Here is a 21,057-nt window from a genome sequence, read left to right on the forward strand (position 1 = left end):
ACCAGACTTTGGAAATCCTTAGAGATCTTCCGAATTTTGGGCAAACTAGGTGTCCTTTTATTTCGATAATTTCTCTGGAACTTATTCTCTTTCTTTAACGGACCCAATATCTCAAACACAGAAGTCTACACAGTTGATTTTCTAAGTCGATCAATGACAGAAGGCTTGTTAGGGGCGGCAGATTCATCTTCTACACTGATATAATTGATGCTCTCCCTTCTTATGAAGATACGCACTGGTAACAGTTGCTTGTATCCCAAACCTTCATGTGGTTGCCTCGTCGCAGCTTTTGATGGGAGCTTTCCTAACTTTGATGGCTCATTAGGATTGTATCCAGCTTTTGCAAATAGCTTGTAAGCGTTATGATAAAAACCTTCATTTGTTCTCTTTGTAGGGAGTGCCACATTCTGCAAATGATTTTGGGCCACAAACCCTACAAGTGGCTTTGAGGACGACTTTACAGCCTTAATTCATTTTACCGAAAGAGTTAACTCCTTTAGAATGTTAGTTTGGAGATTAGATGATTCACATTCATCTTTCTTCCTTTTAGGGACCTATTGGAGCACATTAGTTACTTTCTTTCCATAAGACACAATATCCCCTCTATAAAATTTATTCAAGTTAGGTTGTACCTCCTCAGTAATAGCCTTGGCTCTACCAGCAGTCACCTTATCTCTTTTAGTTGTGGGCTCGTCATTTTTGCTTTTCATGACATCATCAGCTTTTAACTCCTTCACAATGCGGTTCTTCAAGTAGAACTTTGCATCAGGGAAGTGTGACTCAGCCTCGGTGAATGACTCGTCATCAGAAATTATCTTCTTCTCGACTTCACCATCATAGTATTTCAAACATTGATGGTAGGTAGATGGAACCACTTTATTTTCATGTATCCAAGGCCTTCCAAGCAAGACGTTGTATGAAGTCTTTGTATCGATCACATGCATCTATGCACTTGATTGTATATCTTCAATGGTGATTCCCCCATTTGCCCCCCTTGGTTGAATCCTTGGATCATCACACGACTTTCTGGGAGTTCGTTCATGGGAATACCAAGTTCTTTCACAGTGCGAATTGGCAGATATTTATCGAGGATCCTCCATCAACCAAAATTCGATTTACCCTTTCATCATACATATAGACAACCAGGTCCAATGGGCGGTTATGAAGAGTGTCACATAGTAGAAGGTCATCATTTGTGAACGTAACTTTTTCCTCGCACGCGTTAACTTCTTGAGGAATAGACCCGATGAGCTTTTCTGAAGATGGTGCCAATAGTAGGTCATCACTTTTTTCTTCCCCTTTGTCAGCATTGCAACAAGCGGCTTGAATACTATAACGGGAAATCTTCATGTGAAACCAACATGGCAAGTAATCCTCCAAGGTCACTAGATGTCGTGGCTTTTGAGGGTAGTGCACCTCCACTTTTGCTTTCCCCAAACGCCTAACTGGATTCTGTTTCATTGGACTTTTTATCATTATTTTCCTTGTTGGTCATTCTATTGATTCTTTTTGTGGGCTCCTTTTATGGCGCCTACAACGAGTCACAAACGTCCAACCTTCATCATCATCAGGTTGATCGACTTCAACTTTGTTGATCTTCGGTAATCCTTCATCTTTACTTTTTTAAAAACCATATAATTTATTCGGACTGAATGAGCAAAGGTGATAAAGACTTGGTTTACGCTTGCCTTCTCATCTTCAAGCACAATCTTCTTTTCACGAGCCAAGTCTATAACTTTGTCCTTAAAGACAAAGCACTTCTCTAGAGGGTGGCTCACAAGTCGATGGTATTTGCAGTAATTTGGGTCATTCATTTTACGAGCTTTATTCGGCCGCTTCATCTCCGAAAGCTTAATGAGATTTAACTCGAGGAGTTCTTCAAAAATTGCTGGCACATCAGTATCCAGAAATGGGTACTTCTTCTATTGCATTTATTTTAAAGTCAACTTCCCACTTGGTTTATCTTGAAAAGAAGTGGATTTCGTACTCTGCTTCTTGCTCACCTTCGTTGTGAACTTCACAGGTGATGTGTTGACATTCACAGCTTCTTTGTTTTCAGATCTGGGTACAAACTTGCTCCATTTCCTGACTTCTTGCTTGTCGCTCCCTTGGCGAGGCTCATAGATAGGAAGCCTTTCGTTTCTAGCGGAGTCCATGCTTAACTCCATGTCATGGGCACGATTCGCAAGTTCTTCAAATGTGTTAGGCTTAATACCTTGCAAGATGTAGTGGAGTCCCCAATGCATGTCGTGGATGCACATCTCTATGCCAGAAGCTTCACTAAGCCTCTCTTTGCAGTTGATGCTTTCATTTCTCCAATTATTGATAACATTGATAACTGGTTCACCCTTTTGTTGACGAGTATTTGTAAGTTCTATCATACTCATAGTACGTCTCATGCTATAAAAGCAATTGAGGAACTCTTGCTCTAGCTGATCCCAACTATCAATAGATCAATCCTCAAGGTCTGTGTACTAGTCAAAAGCATTTCCTTTTAGTGAGCGGACAAACTGCTTGATGAGGTAATCTCCACAAGTCCCAGCATTGTTGCACGTCTCAACGAAGTGCGCCATATGTTGCTTTGGATTACCTTTTCCATCAAACTGTTGAAACTTTGGAGGTTGATAACCATCAGGCATCTTCAACATATCAACCCCTGCAATGTACAACTTTGCATATGTAAGGGAGGACTTGGCAACAACTTCATACTTGTTCTTTATGGTTCCTTCAATAAACTCCTTCAGTTGATCGATTGGAATCATCCTTAAGATGAGATGGGGATAGCCTTAGCGGATGCTACTTGTCTAGGGGGAGAATCACTCTCTGGAACTTCTGGGAGCTTGCCAGGTGCATGGGTGGATTCTTCTTCCATCAAGATTCCCACCCTATCTGTTAGCTTGTCAATTCTAGCATCTTGATTTTGCATGCACTTGGTCAAGCCAGCGATTGCTTCTGTCAAGTTTCCCAACTGCTCCTCTACAAATGAAGTGTTTGTCACCATGGCTTGCATGATTGTCGTGGACGATGGAGAGTAGCATGTATTTTCACACAAATTGATCCTTGATTGGATCACTCTATGTGGTGTAAGTGGGGAGGATCCATCACTTGAAGCATCATCATCTTCCTTTACAGCAGAGTGCTTGGATCCAAAGAAGTCAAGTAGAGCAAGAGTTTTCTTGATCTTTTCAGCAACATTGCTTCCTCCTTCAGGTGCGTTTGTGGAAGATCTTGCTCATTTTGAGGATGAAGATCCAAAAATATGGGTTGATGCGAACGACACTTGGGGTGCTTGTTGTCCTAACGAGCTTGCTTTGCTCCTTGTAACTGGTCCAAAGCTTTCAAAGGTAACATCGAGGATGCTTTCCACATCAGCATAGAACCTGGAATTAGCAGCCTTGGTGGAAGTTGAACTGGAGTTGATTTTCTTTGAAGCCATTTCAATGTTCTTGAACTTTGGTGATTGAAAAGTTGAGATGAGAGGTAGAGATTATCCCGCTAGGCATGCCAGAATTTGTAGACAATAAATTGCGTCGAGAAAATAAAATCAAGATCGAAAAATATCGCAACATCGTAGTATTTTATTTCAGATATTTGAGTGTTACAATCTCTATGAATCCTCTGATTCTTCTTTTTGATTTTAAATAAATTCAAAGGACTTGATCTTGATCTTGAATCTATAGTTGTTGCCATGAACAATGATCTTGTTCTTGAGCTTTAAGTTGATTGCTTGATCTTGACCTTGATTTGTTCGTCGTTCTTGAGTTTGAACTTGATTTGTTCTTCGTTCTTGAGCTTGAACTTGATTGCTTGAAACTTGTGGAAGAATTTGTAGTGTTTGATCCACGAGCTCTTTTTTGCTTCTTGTTATAACTTCTGTTGTTTTTTCTGGGTTATGAAGACCCCTATTTATAGTTTTGGGATGGAGAGTTGTGATGAGAACAAACTCTTTCCGACCAATTAGATTAAAGAGTGACAAGGCCCCATTTGATTGGTCAGAACATGTCACTTGTACACGTGGCATGATTTTATTGGCCTTTTAATTTGACTTGGCATGTGTTGTCATTTTGACACGTGACATGATCCCATTGGCTCTTCTGTTTGACTTAGCATGCCTCGTCATTTCACGCATGACACCAAACTGGGCCTCTAGGAAGATGATATCTTGGGCATGATGAAGTGGGCTTAATGAAGTGGGCTCATCACTTTAGCTCAATTAAATGGGATAGCCCAATGGACTAAGACTTATTTATTTAATCCATATACATTATATTTATATAATTAATTCAATTATATTCGCCAATAATATTTATTTGGCCTAATATATCTTGCATTTAAATATAGTCCAAATTCTTTAATAAATTTAATTCTAATAAAATTTATATGCCAACATAACCATAGAATCATAAAGTATAATCACTTTCATATATAGAACACTTACCCCAATTCATATGGTGAAAATCGCTTCAATCCGAGCGCTATAACTCCAAATATGTTAAAAATGGCCGAAACCTCGAAATATGGCTTCTGCCCAGGTATTTACTTTTCGCGATCGAGGAAAATGCTTCGCGATCGCGAAGCACAACTTTTCTTAGCCCAAAATTTTCCCTTCGCGTTTGCGAAGAACAAGTGCCCAGCTCTTCCAGACAACCTCTAGTATAATGGTCATAGCTTTTTGTACAATACTTCAAATTGCAAATGGTTTAACTTTTTGAAAACTAGACACCAAGGACTACAACTTTCATGCTTTGCTCATCTCTCAGTTCTTTATAAATTACGAGATATAAGCTTTCAAAATAAGCCATGTGCAACACAAATTTCTTCTTCGTGATTTCCAAAGTCTTCCCGAATAGGTTGTAGTGTACCAATTATAACTTTTCGTACACAAATCCAATATCTAAATAGTTTGATTTTCTGAAAACCAGACACAGAGGGCTACAATTTTTATTTTTGAATCATCTCCAAATTCCTTATAGATTGCGAGATATAAGCTTTTAAAATCAGGTTAGTGCAGTAGAAAGTTCCCTCTACGCGATCGCGAAAGGTCTTCCACGATCGCGAATCACTGGCCAATTTCTCCCATTTTACTCATCGTGTTCGCGTCCAATTCCCCACGATCGCATAGCACACTGTTGTAGCCAAAAACCAGCAACTAAAAATGGTCCGAAACCACCCTGAAACTCACCTAAGCCTCTTGGGACCCCGTCCGAACATACCAACAAGTCTCAAAACATAATACAGACTTAGTCGAGGCCTCAAAGCACACCAAACAACGCTAAAAATATGAATCACATCCCCAGTTCAAGCCTAATGAAACTAAGAAATTCTAACTTCTACATTCGATGCTGAAACCTATCAAATCACGTCCGATTGACCTCAAATTTTGCACACAAGCCACATTCAACATTACAGACCTACTCCAACTTCCGGAATCGGAATCCGACCCCGATATTAAAATGCCCACTCCTGGTCAAACTTCTCAAAACCCTTCAAATTTCTAACTTTTGCCAAATGACCTCGAAATGACCTACGGACCTCCAAATCCACTTTTGGACGTGCTCCCAATACCAGAATCACCATACGGAGCTATTCCCAGACTTGGAATCCCAAACGGACATCGATAACATTGAAATACACGTTAACCCAAATTTATGAAATTCTTCCAAAATGCTAACTTTCCATAATAAGCACTGAAATGCTCCCAGGTCACCCAACATCCGATCCGGACATACTTCTAAGTCCGAAATTATCATACTAATTTATTGGAACTTTGAAATCTCGATTCCGAGGTCATTTACTCAAAAATCAAACCTTGGTCAATTCTTCCAACTTAAAGCTTTTGAAATGAGAAATTTCTTTCTAAATCAACTCCGAACTTCCCAAAATTCAATTCCGACCACGCGTACAAGTCATAATACCCGAAGTGAAGCTTCTCATGGCTTCAAACCGCCGAACGACGTGCTAGAACTCAAAACAACTGATCGGGTCATTACATAGGAAATATTTGTTTGATTTGATAATATTTAGGTAACTTGTAAGTTGTTATATTTCACTTCCCGAAATCTAATTAATAGGTTCGAATACAAGGCTACCTTTCTTTGAGCCTTGCATGGAGTGAATCTAATTAATCTGTTCGGGAGTACCTGCCACATACAATAAAAAAGCGTTATTATTATTATTGTCGTCCTAAATTAGTTGTCATATTCGCTTCATACAAGTCAATTTGACTAATCTTCAAATTAAATTGGATAAGATTAATTTAATATATTAAAATTAAAATTTAAATATTTAAAAATCGCATAAAATATCAGCAAGTGGGCGGGAGCGTACAACTACATCGAGCACAGCAAATCAGCCACAGGTTTTGTTATCGGGAATTGGTACCTCCTGTTTTACTGTTTCCCTTTTGGTGTTAGCTAAATTACTGTTATTTTACTTCGCAATAGTTAAACCTTTGAACTAGGATACTAGCTACCACGTGTTTCCTTCAAGTTTGATTTGTGTACGTTGTACACTAGCGAGACTTCTCTAGATTGTTGTAGGTGTAGTGGATGCAGTCTGGGATGATAGAATAAGGGCATGTCCTCGGGTGGGGAAGAGTGTGGGGTGGGGTTCAGGGGGTGGGTCGGGTAGCAGGGGAGGTAGAGGGGGCAAGGGAGCCTATAGGTTGAGAATCGGGTCATGGAACATAGGTTCACTAACGAGTAAATCCATAGAGTTGGCGAAAATCCTGCAGAAGAGGAAGATTAATATAGCGTGTGTCCAGGAAACTAGGTGGGTCGGATCGAGGGCGAAAAACGTGGATGGGTATAAGTTGTGGTACTCTGGTGTCCTGAGGGGTAAGAATGGAGTGGGTATCCTGGTAGATAGCCATCTTAGGGAGTCCGTGGTAGAGGTCAGGCGGGTGAATGATAGGCTAATGACTATAAAGTTGGTGGTGGGTGAGGGTACTTTAAATGTCGTTAGCGCGTACGCACCACAAGCAAGCTTGGATGAGGATATTAAAAGGCAATTTTAGGAGGGGTTGGATGAGATTGTTCGTAGTATACCGCCTTCTGAGAGGTTATTCATAGGAGGAGATTTCAATGGTCATATTGGGTTATCTGTAGGTGGGTACACTAAGGTGCATGGCGGATTTGGTTTTGGAGAGCGGAACGGAGGAGGCATTGCGCTGTTGGACTTTGCCAAGGCTTTCGATCTAGTCATTGCAAACTCGAGTTTTATGAAGCGGGATGAACATTTGGTTACTTACCAAAGTTCGGTGGCGAAGATTCAGATTGACTATTTACTCCTCAGGAGATGCGACAGAAGGTTGTGCGAGGACTGCAAGGTTATCCCAGGTGAGACCCTCTCAACGCAGCATAGGCTTTTGGTAATGGACATTTGTATTAGGATAAGGAGGAAGAAGAGGTCAGTACAAGGACACCCCAAGATTAGGTGGGGCGCCTTAACTGAGGATAAAGCTAAAGAGTTGGAAGGAACGTTATCGGCAATGAGAGCTTGGAGAAGTAGTGGGGACGCAAACACAATGTGGTTGACGACGACGGACTGTATAAGAAAGGCGGCGAGAGAGGTGTTAGGGATATCTACGGGACACTATGGTGGACACAAAGGAGATTGGTGGTGGAATGCAGTTGTCCAAGGTAAAGTGGAAGCAAAGAAGGCGGCTTACCTAAGGTTAGTAGGGAGCACTGACGAGGAGGAGAAGAGAGAGAACAGTCAAAGGTATAAGGTAGCTAGGAAGGAGGCGAAGATGGCAGTGACAGAGGCTAAAATGACAGCTTTTGCTCGTCTGTATGAGGAGCTAAGGAACAAAGGTGGGGAGAAGAAGTTATTCCGACTCGCTAAGGCGAGAGAGAGGATAACTCGGGATCTGGACCAAGTGAGGTGCATAAAAGATGATGACGGCAAAGTTTTGATGGGAGATGACCAGATTAAGAGGAGGTGGCAGACCTACTTTCATAAACTTCTAAGTGAAAAAGGGGATCAGGATATTATACTTGGGGAATCGAGGAATGCCGACAGTCACCATGAAGTAAGTAATTGTAGGGACATTGAGATCGATGAAGTCATGGAGGCAATGCGTAAGATGAGAAGGGGCAGAGCTACCGGGCCAGACGAGATTCCGGTTGAACTGTGGAGGTGTGTGGGTCAAGCAGGCTTGGAATGGCTTACTGCATTGTTTAGTGTTATATTCAAGACTAATAGAATGCCTGAAGAGTGGAGGTGGAGTACAATGGTCCCGTTGTATAAGAACAAAGGTGATGTCCAGAGCTGTAACAACTATAGGGGCATCAAATTACTAAGTCATACCATGAAAGTTTGGGAGAGAGTGGTAGAAATGAGAGTGCGAAGGACGGTGTCTATTTCAGACAACCAGTTCGGGTTCATGCCGGGACGATCTACCACAGAAGCTATCCACCTTATTAGGAGGATGGTGGAACAGTACAGAGATAAGAAGAAGGATCTCCACATGGTGTTTATTGATCTGGAGAAAGCGTACGATAAGGTTCCTAGGAAGGTCTTATGGAGCTGCTTAGAGGATAAAGGGGTCCCGAGTAACTATATTAGGGTGATTAAAGACATGTATGATGGAGCTAAGACTCGGGTTAGGACAGTAGGAGGCGACTCTGAACACTTTCCAGTTATTACGGGGTTGCACCAAGGGTCTGCGCTCAGCCCATTCCTATTTGCCCTGGTGATGGATGCACTGACTCATCATATTCAAGGGGAGGTTCCATGGTGCATGCTATTTGCTGATGACATTATTCTAATTGACGAGACAAGAGGCGGCGTCAACGAGAGGCTAGAGATTTGGAGACATGCTCTTGAGTCTAAAGGTTTCAAGTTGAGTAGGACGAAGACGGAATACCTCGAGTGCAAATTTGGAGTTGAGCCGACGGAAGCGGGAGTTGAAGTGAGGCTTGACTCTCAAGTCATTCCCAAGAAAGGTAGTTTCAAGTACCTTGGATCGGTTATTCAGGGGATCGGGGAGATTGACGAGGATGTCACACACCGTATAGGGGTGGGGTGGATGAAGTGGAGGTTAGCGTCGGGAGTCTTGTGTGACAAGAAAGTGCCACCGTTACTAAAAGGTAAGTTTTATAGAGCAGTGGTTAGGCCTGCCATGTTGTATGGAACTGAATGTTGGCCGGTAAAGAACTCACACACCCAGAAGATGAAAGTAGCAGAGATGAGGATGTTGAGGTGGATGTGCGGGCATACAAGGATGGATAAGATTAGGAATGCAGATATTCGAGAGAAGGTGGGTGTGGCCCCCATGGAGGACAAGATGCGGGAAGTAAGACTCAGATGGTTTGGGCACATTCAGAGGAGGAGCACTGATGCACCGGTGAGGAGGTGTGAGCGACTGGCTGTAGTGGGCACGCGGAGAGGTAGAGGGAGACCTAAGAAGTATTGGGGAGAGGTGATCAGACAGGACATGGCGCGACTTAGGATTACTGAGGACATGGCCCTTGATAGGGAATTATGGAGGTCGAGCATTAAGGTTGTAGGTTAGGGGAGAGTGTGAATATTTCTACAGCACAAGTGAGAGAGACTATCTAGTTAGGAGTTAGACTAGGAATGTAAGTGGTCGTCTATTGATGCAGGGCTTTACCTTCTAGTTGTACTATACCAGCCATCTATTTTGTATTTTGTATTTCGTATCCTGTATTTCATATTTCGTATCTCTTATATATTGTTGTTATTTTTATTACGCATTTTTATGGTACTAATATATTATCTCCTATTGCTTTTTTGAGCCGAGGTCTCCTGGAAACAGCCTCTCTATCCTTCGGGGTAGGGGTAAGGTCTGCGTACATATTACCCTCCCTATACCCCACTTGTGGGATTATACTGGGTCGTTGTTGTTGTTGTTTGTTATGTATAAAATATTACTACAAATTATAATGTGCTTGTTATGTTAATATAATAAAAAATAAGTCCATGCAAACAGGCTTTAAAAGAGGAAACCCAAATAAAAGAAGAAAGAACTGAAGAGGAGCTCGTCGTGTCCTTTCCCTTTTCCCCTAGCTAATGTAGACGAAATGAAACCCTAGTTATATCCGTTTTTCCAACTCACTCTCTCCCTACACACGCACACAAATAATAAGAGCTTGGCCTTGTTCTTCTCTCTCGATTTCCCCAATTTCCATAACTTTCGGTGGTTGTTTTCTGTAATCGAATCATTCATTTCTCAGAACATATATACACATGAATTTAGAAGCATAGATATAGAAATGTATAGAGATCGAGGAGGTGGTGGAGGACCGTTGGATCGGAAGAGAATAATCAACGTTGCATTAGATAAGCAATTGGAGAAATCTTCAGCGGCACCTACATCCAGAGCGTTGAAGAAGAAAGCTGTTCCGTCCAACTCAGCTGTTATAACTGGAAAATCGCATCATCGTAATATTAATCAGCATATGGATACTCTTTCTTCTTCTACTCTCATCACCAAAACCAAGTGCTCTGATGGTATGTACAAGTGTTACCCTTTCCGTCCCACTTTATGTGACTGTGTTTGATTGACCTTGGAGTTTTAAAAAAAGATTACTTTAGAGATTTGTGACCTAAAACAATCATAAATATCTCTGTGACTGTAAATAATCTCACTGTCTGTAAGTTTATAGTTACAGAAATGTTATTTTTTTTGAGACCGACTAAAAAAGTAAAGTTTGCTACGTAAAATGGGACAGAGGGAATACTTGTTTTTCGTACTGCTACAACCAGCTTTTAAGTTTTTGAATGCATAAGATTTTGCTCTTTGCAGGTAAAAATTGGTTAGTTTAGTAGTTAATCATTCATTTCTTTTTATGATCTTAGAAATAAATAGCTGGAGATGAGTTTTGGGCTTTAGGTTTGGTTAAGTATTTTGATTTTCAAATATCAGCGGAGGCAAAAAAACTTCTTTCCATCTGCCTAAGCCTTTGTTGGCAGAGTTACCCGGTATCGGTGCTAGTGGGAGTTAGCATGTAACAGGTGGCATAATCGATGTGCGTGCAAGCTGGTCAGGACACCGGACACCACTGTCATAAGAAAAGAAATTAGGCTTAAGCGATTTCTTCCCATCTCCGACAGAGTTATAGGTACCCGATGGAATAGTCGAGGTGCGCGCAAGTTGGCCTGGACCCACCATAGTTTAAAAAAAAAAAGAATTTTGATGTCAACTGTTGGATTACAATTTTCTTTACTCGTGTCTACCCGATGTGCTGATATGTTTCTACATCATTTTTGTCTTGGTGGTGGCGGTAAATTTCCTTTCAGAGTTCCAGTTGGCTATCATTCTTCCCCTTCTAAATTACATATCGAAAATGGTTCTAAAATTGATCCAAAACTAAACAAGCTTCTTCCAAAGCATATGGCTTTCTGGATGTAGATGATGATATCTATGCATATGGATCTTTATATATATATATATATATATATATATATATATATATATATATATATATATATATATATATATATATATATATATCGTATAATGAAGTATCACATGTGTGGATATTATATGAATCCAAATCTGCCGAATCACTCATGTTATGATTTTCTATATCCCAGGTATTCCCTTTTCGTCATATGGCTTATGTTTTTCATATAGCATTCAGACCGAATGAGACTATGAAATTACATTATCTGCATGAATATTTAAAGGGGGCTCCTTTGGCACTTATTGTCAAAAAGGGACTTCTTTGGCACTTCTCAGCAGTGGCGGAGGCAGGATCTCCACGAAGGGGGTTCAAAAAAGTTTTTTTGTAGCTAGTGGGAATTGAATCTATGACCTTATGAAGATTTTGAACCCCCTTGAGCACTAAACTACACTTTTGGGTTGTGCTAAGGGGGTTCAAAACTTAATATATAAAGGTAAAAAACAGATTTTGCCTTATATATATAGTGTAATTTTTCGGCGTGAACCCCCTTCCGCCCCCCTAAATCCACCCCTGCTTCTCAGTAGAGTCTTAGATGGATCTATTTTCCTTAGTTAAGGTTTTATTTCCTGATAGAATGCATTTAACTTGGCTGGAATAATAAAAATTCAATTTCTCCTAATAAGCATGTAAATGAGATGTGAAAAAAGTTCTGTCAAGTATCAAAGGTGGAACGTGGCTGGAAAAGCTATTACTGGAAAAGTTCTGTCAAGTATCAAAGGTGGAATGTGGCTGGAATAGCTATTACTGGAATGTCATTCTATTCTGCGTCTGCTTCCTTGTGTATCTTATGAAGTTACATTGTAAAAAGTTCATAGATTCTCAAGACGTTCAAGGTAAAATGATATATGGTTTTATAGAGTATCCTGGTTCTAAGCATGATTCATTGTTGGTCATGGCTTACGATATTATGTCTTCTTTGCAATTGCTTCTTCTTTGGGAATCTTGGGACCTGCTTACCAGGCATTGTAAGAGGTGGATTCACTGTATATGGATCTACTGATGAATACTCAGCTGCAATATCTTGCTATTATGGTTTAGGGTGGTACGGGTAAATAGATTATATTAACTGATGGTTTCATTTGGTGTCTCACGGAAATTGAAATCTAGAGTATTTATCAATTTGTTTCGAGTTACTACCTATAGTTACTTGGAGAGCTAACTCATGTTTCCTCTCTATTTTCAGTTTTTCACTGCTCTTTTGACATCAACCTTGAATTTTGATTACCGGTATCTTCTAGTGCTATATCTTAGAGAGGTAGACTTATAGATTTGAGTCTTTTGAGTTACTACCTATAGTTACTTGGAGCTAACTCAGGTTTCCTCTCTATTTTCATTACTCTTTTGACATCAACCTTGATTTTTGATTACCGGTATCTTCTAGTGATTTATATTATAGAGGTAGACTATTATTGATTTGAGTCTTGGAAGCAAAGGCTCAAAATCTCTCTACTCTTCTCACTCTCTAACGTTTTCTCTAACGTTCACCTGCTAACGGTGCTCATCTCCATCGCCGCTCAATTGCCGGCGAGTCACAGGTAAGTCCCCCCTCCTTTCTCGTCCCTTCTCCCTTTCTTTTCTCTCTTTCCCTCTCTTGCTTTTCTTTCTCTTTCCTCCTTTTTCGTTGTCCTTCTTCTGGTGTGATCGGGCCGGCAGATTTCCGGCGAACACTGGCGACGACGATTCCCCCTTCGAGTTCTTTCCCCTCTTCTATCTTGCTCTCTTTCCCCTCTCATCTCTCCTTTCTTTCCCCTACGCCTTCTCCCCTCTCTATTTTCTCCCCTATCTCTCTTTCCCCCCTTCTTTCTTTCTCCTCTCTTTCTTCCCTGCTACCCCCCTCTTTTGCCTTCCCGTTTAAGCTTGCTGCCCACTGTATAGTGGCAGTAGAGGCAGTGGGACCATCTTTTTCTTTTTTCGTCTCCTCCTTTTCTTTGTCTAGGTCAATCAGAATAGTGCTTAGGGTTCACGGAGGCGGCGATTTCAGTAGTTGCACCTAGCGGCAGTGGTGGTGCGTGGCGGTAACCGACGTCAAGTCATATTTCCAGATTTTTTCCATCGGGAGTTGGTACCTCCCGCTTTCTTGTATCTTTCTTTATGCTAGTTAAATTGTGACTATTTAGTTAGCATCACTTCAAGCATATTATTAGAGCACTTGTAGTTGCTACGTGTTATTCCTAGTTTGGGTTTGTGTTAGTGTTTTCCGGAGTTTGTCATAGGTATAGTGGCTGTGGTCTGGGATGGTAGAGTAAGGTCATGTCCTCGAAGGGTGCCGGGGGTGAGAAGTGGGGTGAGGAGGGGGTCAGTAGATGGGACAAGAGGCAAGGAGGGTAAGGGGAAAGAGGGAGCTTGTAGATTGAGGATCGGGTCGTGAAACATAGGCACGCTGACCGGTAAGTCTATTGAGCTGGCAAAGATTCTCCAGAAGAGGAAGGTTAATATAGCTTGTGTCTAGGAGACTAGGTGGGCAGGGTCGAAGGCGAGGAATGCGGATGGGTATAAGTTGTGGTACTCTAGAGTCGTGAGGGGTAAGAATGGAGTGGGTATCTTTGTGGATAGGGATCTTAGAGAGTTTGTGGTGGAGGTTAGGCGAGTGAATAATAGGCTAATGTTTATTATGTTGGTGATTGGTTAGTGCACCCTCAATGTAGTTAGCGCTTAATCGCCGCAAGCGGGCTTGGATGAGGAGGTTAAGAGGCGCTTTTGGGAGGGTTTGGACGAGATTGTGCGCAGTATTCCACCTACTGAAAGGTTATTTATTGGAGGGGATTTTAATGGCCATATTGGGTCAGCTGCTGGTAGTCATGGCGAGGTGCATGGCGGCTTTGGCCTTGGAGTTGGGAACGGAGGAGGTACTTCGCTGTTAGACTTCGCCAAGGCTTTCGAGCTGGTGATTGTGAACTCGACTTTTCCGAAGAGGGAGGAGCATCTGGTTATCTGGTTACTTTCCAAAGTTCGGCGGTGAAGACTCAGATCAATTACCTTCTCCTCAGAAGGAGTGATAGAGGTTTGTGCAAGGATTGCAAGGTTATCCCGGGAGAGACACTCGCGACTCAGCATAGGCTCTTAGTGATGGACGTCGGCATTATGATGAAGAGGAAGAAGAGGCATGCTCGTGGCCGACCGAGGATTAGATGGGGAGCGTTAACCAAGGATAAAGCCCAGGAATTGGATGGGAGGTTATCCGCTATAGGAGCTTGGAGGAGTAGTGGAGACGCAAGCACTATGTGGTCAACGACGACGAACTATGTGAGGGAGGCGACAAGAGAGGTGCTAGGGATATCTAAGGGTTTTTCTGGCAGGCACCAAGGCGACTGGTGGTGGAATGACGTAGTCCAAGGTAAAGTGGAGGCGAAGAAGGTAGCGTACGCGAAGTTGGCAGGGAGCACGAGCGAGGAGGAGAGGAGAGCGAATAGAGAGAGGTACAAAGTGGCAAGGAATGAGGCAAAGCTGGCGGTCATGGAGGCTAAGAATGCAGCGTTTGGCCGCCTATACAAGGAATTAGGGGAGAAAGGCAGGGATAGGAAGTTGTTTCGGCTGGCTAAAGCGAGGGAGAGGAAGGCCCAGGATCTGGACCAAGTAAGGTGCATCAAAGACGAGGATGGTAGAGTATTGATGGGAGAGTCCCAGATTAAGCAGAGATGGCAAACGTACTTCTATGGTCTTCTGAACGAGGAGGGGGGCCGGGATATAGCGCTAGGGGACTTGGGGCATTCAGAGAGTCTCCGAGATTTTAGGTATTGCAGGCGCATTAAGGTGGAGGAGGTCGTGGGGGCTTTGCGTAAGATTAGTAGGGGTAGAGCGACCGGGCCAGATGAAATCCCGGTTGAGTTTTGGAAGTGTGTGGGTAGAGCAGGATTGGAGTGGTTGACTGGGTTGTTCAATGTAATTTTTAGGACGAAGAGGATGCCGGAGGAGTGGAGGTCGAGTACAGTGGTACCGTTGTACAAGAACAAAGGTGATATCCAGTGTTGTAACAATTATAGGGGTATCAAGTTACTTAGCCATACCATGAAAGTCTGGGAGAGGGTGGTGGAGGTTAGGGTGAGGAAGACGACGTCTATATCCGACAATCAGTTTGGGTTCATGCCGGGTCGCTCCACTACGGAAGCTATCCACCTTATTAGGAGGTTGGTGGAACAGTACAGGGATAAGAAGAAGGATCTGCACATGATGTTTATTGACTTGGAGAAAGCGTATGACAAGGTCTCCAGGGAGGTGCTCTGGAGATGTCTTGAGGCAAAGGGCGTGCCGGTAGCCTACATAAGAGCAATCAAGGACATGTACGATGGAGCTAAGACTAAGGTTAGGACTGTGGGAGGCGACTCAGAGCATTTCCCGGTTATGGGATTACACTAAGTCTCTGCGCTTAGCCCGTTCTTATTTGCCTTGGTGATGGATGCATTGACACACCATATTCAAGGGGATGTGCCATGGTATATCTTATTTGCTGATGACATAGTTCTAATTGATGAGACGAGGTTCGGTGTTAACGAGAGATTGGAGGTTTGGAGATAGACCCTCGAGTCTAAGGGTTTCAAATTGAGCAGGTCTAAGACAGAGTACCTGGAGTGCAAATTTAGCGCTGAGTCGAGGGAAGTAGGCAGGGACGTGAGGCTTGGATCACAGGTCATCCCCAAGAGAGATAGCTTCAAGTATCTTGGGTCGATGATCCAGGGGGGACGGAGAGATCGACGAGGACGTCACTCACCGTATAGGGGCGGGCTGGATGAAATGGAGGCTTGTATCTGGAGTCTTGTGTCACAAGAAAGTGCCACCGATTCTCAAAGGTAAGTTTTGTAGAGATGTTGTTAGACCGGCCATGTTGTATGGGGCAGAGTGTTGGCCGGTTAAGAACTCCCATATCCAGAGGATAAAGGTAGCAGAGATAAGGATGCTGAGGTGGATGTGCGGGCACACTAGGATAGACAAGATTAGGAATGAAGATATTCGGAAGAAGGTGGGCGTGACCCCTGTGGATGACAAGATGCGGGAAGCGAGGCTCAGATGGTTCGGGCACGTGCGGAGGAGAAGCCTTGATGCTCCGGTGAGGAGGTGTGAGCGGTTGGCCGTGGTGGGTACGAGAAGAGGTAGAAGGAGGCCTAAGAAGTATTGGGGAGATGTGATCAGGCAGGACGTGGTACGACTGCAGATTTTGAGGACATGGCCCTTGATAGGAAGACTTGGAGGTCAAGCATTAGGGTTGTAGGTTAGGGGGTAGTAAAGTTTTCCTTACTTCATACCGGGGGTGAGGCGGGGTTGGATTAGGGTTGATCTTAGATGGCTTGCAGTTTATGTTGAATCCACACTATTCTTGCTGTTTATCTTAGCCCCGGGCCTTAGTTACTGGTTACTGTTATTGCATGTCATTTATCTTTTGGTTGTTATGCTTCTGTTACTATTACGGTTTCTACTAGAGTTACTAATGAATTGTCTTTTCTTGTTTTCTGAGCCGAGGGTCTATCGAAAACAACCTCTCTGCCCTATCGGGATAGGGGTAAGGTCTGCGTACACATTACCCTCCCCAAACCCCACTTTGTCGGATTTTACTGGGTAGTTGTTGTTGTTGTTGTTGTTGTACTCTTGGTGTTTCACCCGAAGATACTGGAAAAGCCAAAGTATGTGGCCACTATGTTTTCATTACTCCTGGGGACATCAGCCATTTTATTTTGCTTATGCTTCGGTTTTCTTAATGATTTGACTTGTTTACTTGCATTTTAAGCAAGATATGAGTAAATGCCATGGATGTGTATTTTGCAGAGGAATCTGAATCAGACAGTGAAGAATCTGATGTTAGTGATTCTGATGGAGATGACACATCATGGATTACTTGGTTTTGTAACCTGCGTGGGAATGAGTTCTTCTGCAAGGTTGATGACGACTACATTCAAGATGATTTTAACCTCTGTGGATTGAGCAGTCAAGTTCCATACTATGACTTTGCACTTGATCTAATCCTTGATGTTGAATCCTCGCATGGTAAGTATAGTTGCTTCTTTAGATTGCCTAATATTTTTGGATAGATTGCACTAGAACTACATTTAACTTATCGTTTCAATCTAATGATGCAAGTTTTTGGTCTTCCATGGATAAAAAGGGTTAGGTTATTTTAGTCATAGTGGAAACATACTGAACATCATTAGTGTTGCCTGGTTATTGTCTTTGGCACTTCAAGGTTGTTGGAATCATGTTGTTATTTCAGGACTCCTGCAGAGCTATACAGTTACTGCATATAAGATCATTGGTGTAATCTAAGCTTCATCTCTATCTGATGGAAACAGTCGGTGATCTGTTTTAGCTTGTACGGCTGGTTAAAATATCAATCTGCCAAGTCCACCATCTAATTATTCTTTCTGTAGGACGTCTCCATTCCAATTCCAATTGTTATTAAACATATTTTCAAGATTTAACTGTGTAGTGCTTGGGCATCACTTCTGCAGGTTCCAATTTCAGGAATTCGGAAAAATTTCTTGTTTCAATAGATAAACTCTCACCTTATCAAAAAAAGAAAAGAAAGATAAACTCTCCTGGGATGGGTAGTTTCTGGTGGTGGCTATTGATAAAAAGTTAGCGCAAATAAACATTCAGTCTCTGTTGATAAGCCTGCTAAACCTCTGAAGAATAGTTTATCTGTTTTATGAATGCAACCTTAAGGAATTGGGACACCCCCCCCCCCCAACCCCCCCAAAAAAAAAAAAAAAATGAAAGAGGAAGTATGGAACTGGTCCCCAGCTTATCCCCCAAATCAGATACTTTGCTCAATTGGTTTGGGACGTCTGGCTTAACTTGGATGAAAACAGAGCCAATATCTATAGGGATTTTTTAGTTCTTTGCAAATTTCTGACTGAAAAAAGACTACTTTACCTTGAAATTAGATGCTACTATTAAATTTATGCATAATTCTGACCGATCAAAAAAACTTTGTACATAATTCTGTCTGCTTTGCAGAATATTCGATTTTCATTTGTTTCATTTTTGTGAAGAGGCATGCCGCTGTAATCACATATTGTGGTCACCGAATGAATTCTAATGCTAGGAAAATTGATGTGCTCTAACTTTGGGATTATTATTTTGCTTAATTAAACAGGCTTTTCGGTACAAACTGTTGAATCTTGTGTTAGAATATCCACATAGGTTGAGGAGATGAATTATTGTTCCTTGTATGGTCTTTGAGAATTACTCATCTCATGAGCTAGTTGTAGGAGTTGAATCAAACCAAGGTCCATTTTTCTTAACAGAATAAAATAATAACCTCTTCCTTGCTAGCTTGTCCTTGTACATATGGTGCCATACCAAGCTTTTGGATTCCTTTGTTTTTAATTTCGGCTTTCGTGTTGAGAAACAAGGCATTCTTCCCATTCAAAGTGCAAATTTTGGTCTCTATTTTACTGCAACTAAAAATGTTAATAGGAGTTTTTAATTTGTCCTGCTTTGAATAGGTGATATGTTCACTGAAGGGCAGAATGAATTGGTTGAATCAGCAGCAGAGATGCTCTATGGCTTGATCCACGTCCGATATATTTTGACCAGCAAGGGAATGGCTGCAATGGTAATGCATCTTATGTCAGGCTGTCGCCGTTTCTAGGTTTCTGGTGTTATCTGCTTTGGTTGCTTCCTCTACCGCCCCCCCACCCCCCCCCCCAAAAAAAAAAAAACCCACACACCAACCCCCGTATTTTCCTTTCCTTTGGTGGTCTTCGTTTTTTGAAAAATGATTTCCTGGTAAACGTTTTTCAGTTGGAGAAGTACAAGAACTACGACTTTGGTAGATGCCCACGAGTTTATTGCAGTGGACAGCCTTGTCTTCCAGTTGGTCAGTCTGATATTCCACGCTCAAGTACTGTAAAAATTTATTGTCCAAAATGTGAAGATATCTACTATCCACGATCAAAATACCAAGGCAGTATCCTTCACTGTTATCACTTTATGCCTTTTTCCCTAAAACACTTCCTCGTTAGCAAGTGCTATTAAAGGCAAAAGGCGAAAAAAACTGGCATCTATTTGCGCTTTAAGCCAACTGCAGAGCAAATTAAGTGCCTGACTTAAAGGAGAAAGACACAATTGAAGGGAAAGATGTAAACATATTTGTAGTTCAAAATTAAATAACTATAAACCCAAACGAATCATATACACAAAAGAATTTAGGTAAAATATTTATTGCTTGGTCACTGTCATCAAGATAGTGCCCAAGGGTAATGATGCACATGTCTTGGCTCCTTAGTGCCTGCACTGAAGGCGCCTCTCAAGTGAGGCAAATCACACAACTTGTTTCGCCCTAGTTTCAGGTTTTAAGCATGTATCTAATGATCCTTCAAACAACACTGCTCTTCTCATGTATGCTTTTCTTTTTTTGTTAGCTTGGATTGGTTGTGATTGAAGTTTCTTTTGTGATTCTGCATATTTTGAATTGCCTTAGGACATGGGATGCATATTAACATCCAGATTAGTTCTGCACACAGTTCATTTTAGTGTTTCCTCCCTTACTGTGACTAAAGTATTACTCATCCTTGGATCTGATTTCTTTAACCGGCCAAGATATTGACGGAGCTTACATTGGGACAACATTTCCTCACCTCTTTTTTATGACTTATGGGCATCTCAAGCCGCAAGAGCAATCGCAGAATTATGTTCCCAGGGTATTCGGTTTTAAACTCCACAGGACGACATTGAAGGCCCTCTGTGAAATTTGATGAGATTGCGTAGTTTCTGCCAGGAAATGGTTCTTACCTGTCATTTGTACAATTCGTCATGGTAGAATTGGGTAATGTAGAGTTAATGTCCACAATTGTTTTCATTGATGTAAAAGTAACTGTGGCCAATCTTTCAATTAAAATTTGTCCCCCAAATCTCTATTGTAATCTTATTTTTTTTCCAGTTTTATTGACGTGCTTCCTCATGTAATCCTGGCAATCTGTTAATCCCGTTTTCTTGCTGCATAATGGTAGTTAAGAAGGTACAGGCCTAATTTTTCATTGTTAAAAAGGAAAAAATAGATGTCTCAATATTTGGTAACAAAACATTACTAAAATGCTCGTTTTCTTTCTCCTTACTTGCACACAGAATGACCGAAAGGCATTTCTAAAAGTAGTTTTTCTAACACTATAAGCCAATTTTTATGAAGTTAGACCAAATACACGTTCCTGAAATAGAATTAAAGAAAAAAAATAAAATTAAAACAGAAGTGGTTGGCAATCCGACTTTCGCCTGGAGGAGGAAATACCGAAATAGTACATACATACAAGTAAAATTATTTTCCTGAATGGCTAGACAGTTATGGCAATTCAACCAGAAAAGCTCATCGCCTCATCCTCTAATAGCATTATGAGTATTTGTATTTGTAACAAAAAGAAGTATGACTTCGATTTTCACATAAGTAATAGAGTATATATAATTTTTTTTAAAAATTGAAATGCGGCAACTCTTGACCTACTCCATTGGAAAGGAAGTCAAGTCACGACAAGTTGTCAAAACTTTTAAGGGAGTGTGACTTCATCTGGAGTATATAGTTTTCAATGTTTCCTCTTCAATTTTTTTTTCGTCCGCCTTTGCTTCTTTCGTTACCTGCGTGTCAAGTATTGAAAGGTGGAAGATGCTTTTCCTAACTTTGGTAGCTTATAGGCTTTGTAACCTT

The 21,057-nt window shown here is 41.6% G+C and overlaps 1 protein-coding gene across 1 annotated transcript; it reads left to right on the forward strand.

Moving 5' to 3' along the window:
- The first annotated feature begins 9,984 nt into the window (after positions 1-9,984).
- Positions 9,985-20,322, forward strand: LOC104243184 (casein kinase II subunit beta-1-like). The gene is made up of 5 exons (XM_009798340.2): positions 9,985-10,476; positions 17,187-17,405; positions 18,866-18,975; positions 19,164-19,329; positions 19,962-20,322. Exons 1-5 carry the CDS (start codon positions 10,239-10,241, stop codon positions 20,114-20,116), a joined length of 888 nt encoding a protein of 295 aa, XP_009796642.1. The 5' UTR covers positions 9,985-10,238; the 3' UTR covers positions 20,117-20,322.
- The last annotated feature ends 735 nt before the right edge of the window (positions 20,323-21,057 follow it).

The sequence above is a fragment of the Nicotiana sylvestris genome, chromosome 8 (genome assembly GCF_000393655.2).
Source record: "Nicotiana sylvestris chromosome 8, ASM39365v2, whole genome shotgun sequence".
NCBI classification, from domain to species: domain Eukaryota; kingdom Viridiplantae; phylum Streptophyta; class Magnoliopsida; order Solanales; family Solanaceae; genus Nicotiana; species Nicotiana sylvestris.

Excerpts from the sequence above, each read along its gene's own strand:
- LOC104243184 (XM_009798340.2), top strand. The coding sequence starts at position 10,239 with ATGTATAGAGATCGAGGAGGTGGTGGAGGACCGTTGGATCGGAAGAGA. Across the intron at positions 18,976-19,163 it reads GCAAGGGAATGGCTGCAATG|TTGGAGAAGTACAAGAACTA; the intron begins GTAATGCATCTT and ends AACGTTTTTCAG. Across the intron at positions 19,330-19,961 it reads ACGATCAAAATACCAAGGCA|ATATTGACGGAGCTTACATT; the intron begins GTATCCTTCACT and ends TAACCGGCCAAG.